Source organism: Atheta coriaria, unplaced genomic scaffold (assembly GCF_025399875.1).
Source record: "Atheta coriaria isolate IRGN ID8LTWV9N9 unplaced genomic scaffold, Caltech_Dcor_3.1 hic_scaffold_4_pilon, whole genome shotgun sequence".
NCBI classification, from domain to species: Eukaryota; Metazoa; Arthropoda; class Insecta; order Coleoptera; family Staphylinidae; genus Dalotia; species Dalotia coriaria.
The window spans coordinates 942,741-946,447 of record NW_027045446.1 but is presented as its reverse complement, the minus strand read 5'-3'; the positions used below and the strand labels follow the sequence as shown (position 1 = coordinate 946,447).

Genomic DNA, 3,707 nt, shown 5'->3' with positions numbered 1-3,707 from the left:
GTCTCTTCAAATACGAAAAAACGTAGGTATTTAATGATGATTTCCAGCGATGATTTGCAAAAATAACAAATAACATCGCCACATCTCGCATGAGATAATCTATTCCATACCCGCCTTGACCCCGCACGCCTCATTTTACATCATCGCGCGTCACTTTATCGATGCGCTGCCACTGGCGGCTTCCATGATTATGAATTAGGTAACACACTTGTTCGGATAATTACAAGAAATAGTTGAACATTCACTTTCCCATCCAAGCGTAGAAAAGCAAGCGAGCAGCGCAAAAAAAAGTTCAACAACCTTGAGTCCACCACGAATCAAAAATTCACTTGCATATTATACAAGTGACACTCTGGGCGCATAAAGTGGTACGCAGGTTATTTTCGTATTCTAATCTTACTTTGAACAAATCCCAACAAGGTCGTACGGAAAACAAGTGAAAATGCAAGGTGTTTCGTCGTTGGTAAAGAGCACAATTCCCAATTACTTGTCGAGTCTTCCGATCCCAGACTCGATAGGCGGATGGTTTAAACTTGGAGGTAAGTATTTGGATAAATAAAAACTTATGATACCTAATTATTTGTTGTAATGTGTAGTTAAAGACTGGGCGGCGCTGATTCCACCAACTGCAGCACTTGCAGGCTTCACTTACATTACCTACAGAGCGTTTTGTCCTCATGGCAGGCCTGCACCATGCGGAAAAGTGAATCCAAACATCCTGAAGACCAATCCGAAGGTGGTTGACTCTGTGGATGTGGAGGATATTGCCGATAAGGCAGCGTTCTGTCGCTGTTGGAGAAGCAAAAATGTTAGTATTGCTAAATTAATATTAATTTATTTAATTTTTTTATATATTTTTATTCTAGTGGCCTTATTGTGATGGTGCACATGGTGTTCACAACAAAGAGACTGGTGATAATGTAGGCCCGGTTGTTGTCAAGCGAGAAAAGTGAAGAAGATAATATTACTGATGTGTTTAGCCAAAACTCTTAGATAATTTTCCGAAGAAATAAATTGTTACAAGTACTTTAGGTGTTTGGTTGCTGCGGGTTTTTGCTCACTTGTTAACAGGCAATTTTTGATTGTTTGATTATTTTTTGTTACATTGATAGCTTCAAGCAAAGTTATGTGTTCAAAATAAAGTAAACATGCAAAACACACACTTTTATTATTATTTCACGCAAATTTATCAACAATTCTAACTATGAATTGAATTAATTAAAGGAAAATAATCTTGGCAACCTTGTATAAACCCAAATTAACCTCACTTTTTTATAGAACATCAATATAACAACAAACAACTGAAATAATATTTTAAAACTTTGATTATTAACAAAATAACCATGATGGAAGTTGATAATGATGAAAATTATGTTTTAAACAAAGCTAGATCCGCACTGAAGGCAAATTCAGCCTCAGCGAAAGCCTGGATGATAATGGCTAAAACTTTATATCCTAACAACTTCGGAGTACAGTTTGAAGCTTACAAAAACGAAAAAAACGCTGGAAATGTAAAGGAAGCCGGCAGATGCTTCACGGATTTAATTGAGAAATTCCAACAAGTGCCTGAATTCTGGGAGGAAATCAATGCTGTAACTCAAGCTCTAAGAACCGAGAGTGAACTTGATGCACAAAAACAGTTCCTCTCCGAAATGTTTAAGCATTTATCCACGGAAGTACAACATAAACTCTTGTTAATCACTGCGGATCACTGTGAAGACACCCAGGAACATTGTAAACTTCTATTGTTGCTTTTACAGAAGTTTCCATCATCAATTTCATCACATGGGGTAAAAAATCATTTAATTTTTTAAAGTTTTTAAGTTAAAATTTATATTTTTTGTAGATGGGATTAATAGAAACGTTACTAAGTGCAGAGAAACACAACGTGTCAGGAAATCAACCCGTAAATAAATACAGAGAGTTGTTAATCTGTGATTTAATCCCTCTACTGAATAAAGACGGATGTATTCTGGATTTATCACCGAAATTGATCTTTAAACTACTGCACAAAGCCATAGAATATCATTTATTTGTGCTCTGGGGTTATATTTGTAATAAAAAGGTAAAATTCACCCAAAAAACCTCAAAATTTTCATAAAAAATTCATTTTATCATCATTTTAGGATGATTCCAAGCAGAAAAGTGAAGATTCCTGGTCGAATTTATACAAAACCTTTGAATTTGTTTGTCACCAACTACACTGGGAGAAATTCCTGCCATCCTTCAGTACAAATTGGTGCAAAGACACTTACTGGGCCAAAATACTAAATCTAATCCAATCACCAACGTTTAACATGGAAGACACTCAATCGCACAAACAAGTAACATACGCCGTTGCAATCTTCCTGCTCTACTGCTTGTATCAATATTTATATTGTTTAAATATTGAGAATGTACCAGGACAGAATTATCCTGCGTATTTATTGGTGCAGGGGTTTCTCGACGCGAGTTTCCCAGCGTTTTCGAGTGATCCCATCGCGAGTATGAGCGCAAAACGTCGAAAAAGCACGGATTGTAATAATACAGACGCAGTTGTGGTGACAATCGAGTCGAAAACACTCAAAGCAATCATTCCCAACTTTACAATGGCTGTAAAATGCTGGGATTTGCTACATTCCGCTGATCAGTTAAATCGCGAGTTTATTAAATTGAGTGGAGCGTTGAATTTGGAGCATTGGTTGAGTACCTTTCTCGTAGATCATTTAATTTATAAAGATAAACATGAGGATGTCTTGAGGAGACTTGAAAACGACTCTGGGTATCCACAACTGCCTAAATTAATCCTCAAAGCACAAGCTTTCTTTCTACAACGCAATTATATCGTAAGTTTTTAAAAAATTTAATATTTTTAGTGAATAATGTTAAAAATAATTTAAATTTTAGAGGTCTTATGATAATATCCGTGAAGCTCTCCAACTTCTACCGGAAACCACCGGAGAAACATGCGAGAATCTAATAATAGGCGGAAATCAACGCCATTTACACTTTTTGCCTCTCACACGCGTCGCAATCATCCAATTCCTCGCGAAATTCATCCTGCATGGCATCCGCGCAAACGGATTCAAGACAGATATGTCTGTGGGGCATTGTTTTGTCCTCATGCAAATGGACTGGCCGAATGAAGAGAATTTCCTGCCAATGCTCATACAAGAAATATGCAAAACCCGCACGTTTTACTATCTACCATTCCAGACTTACATCATCGAAATAGACATATTAGAAGAATTGGCATTCTTGTGGAATAGCCAAAACGGACAAATCACATACGAAATCCTACCCAACATGTTAACTCGCAGAATAGGCACGCGTGGAGCTGATAAAGGCATTCGGGAAGAAATCAAACATGCCATCAAGGGACAAATCGAAAAAGTTCACGACCCCATCCATGAACTAATCCGACAGTTTCTGCTACAGGAACAAACGCACATCTCTGTGAGCCTTTTATAAGTTGTAACTTAAGCTCTGTTTTTAATAAAATTATGCTTACGATAATCTCAATTCAATAACATGTGTAATTGCTTAGACTTATACTTGATTAGTATTAATATAGGCACTACGATTAGTACAATTCGCGTGTGATAAAAAAATACGAGTAACAATATCATAATAACGTGTACATGTTGAACATTTAAACATTACCTACCTTTATAAGGTGCCCCAACCGCCGTAGGGATAACCGGGTTGACCCTGGCCGGGTGCTCCAG

At 37.1% G+C, this 3,707-nt stretch overlaps 3 protein-coding genes across 4 annotated transcripts in view; 2 read left to right on the top strand and 1 right to left on the bottom strand.

Moving 5' to 3' along the window:
• Positions 1-224: 224 nt before the first annotated feature.
• Positions 225-1,160, top strand: LOC135790170 (CDGSH iron-sulfur domain-containing protein 2 homolog). Of its 2 annotated transcripts, XM_065300236.1 has the most exons (4): positions 225-368; positions 421-539; positions 597-808; positions 867-1,160. In XM_065300236.1, the coding sequence occupies exons 2-4, from the start codon at positions 443-445 to the stop codon at positions 951-953; spliced, it is 396 nt and encodes a 131-aa protein (XP_065156308.1). In that variant the 5' UTR covers positions 225-368; positions 421-442; the 3' UTR covers positions 954-1,160. The 2 variants fall into 2 exon arrangements, with proteins under 2 accessions (XP_065156308.1, XP_065156307.1); XM_065300235.1 differs by having other exon boundaries at positions 239-539.
• Positions 1,161-1,307: 147 nt separating this feature from the next.
• LOC135790768 (integrator complex subunit 10-like) lies at positions 1,308-3,450 on the top strand. Its single transcript, XM_065301042.1, has 4 exons — positions 1,308-1,790; positions 1,847-2,065; positions 2,127-2,825; positions 2,887-3,450. The coding sequence occupies exons 1-4, from the start codon at positions 1,344-1,346 to the stop codon at positions 3,448-3,450; spliced, it is 1,929 nt and encodes a 642-aa protein (XP_065157114.1). The 5' UTR covers positions 1,308-1,343.
• A 198-nt stretch (positions 3,451-3,648) lies between these two features.
• LOC135790766 (programmed cell death 6-interacting protein-like) overlaps positions 3,649-3,707 on the bottom strand; it is a 1,270-nt gene continuing 1,211 nt past the window's right edge. The window contains exon 3 of the mRNA XM_065301037.1: positions 3,649-3,701. Within this exon, the coding sequence (XP_065157109.1) occupies positions 3,649-3,701 (53 nt within the window). The remainder of the gene's footprint in view (positions 3,702-3,707) is intronic.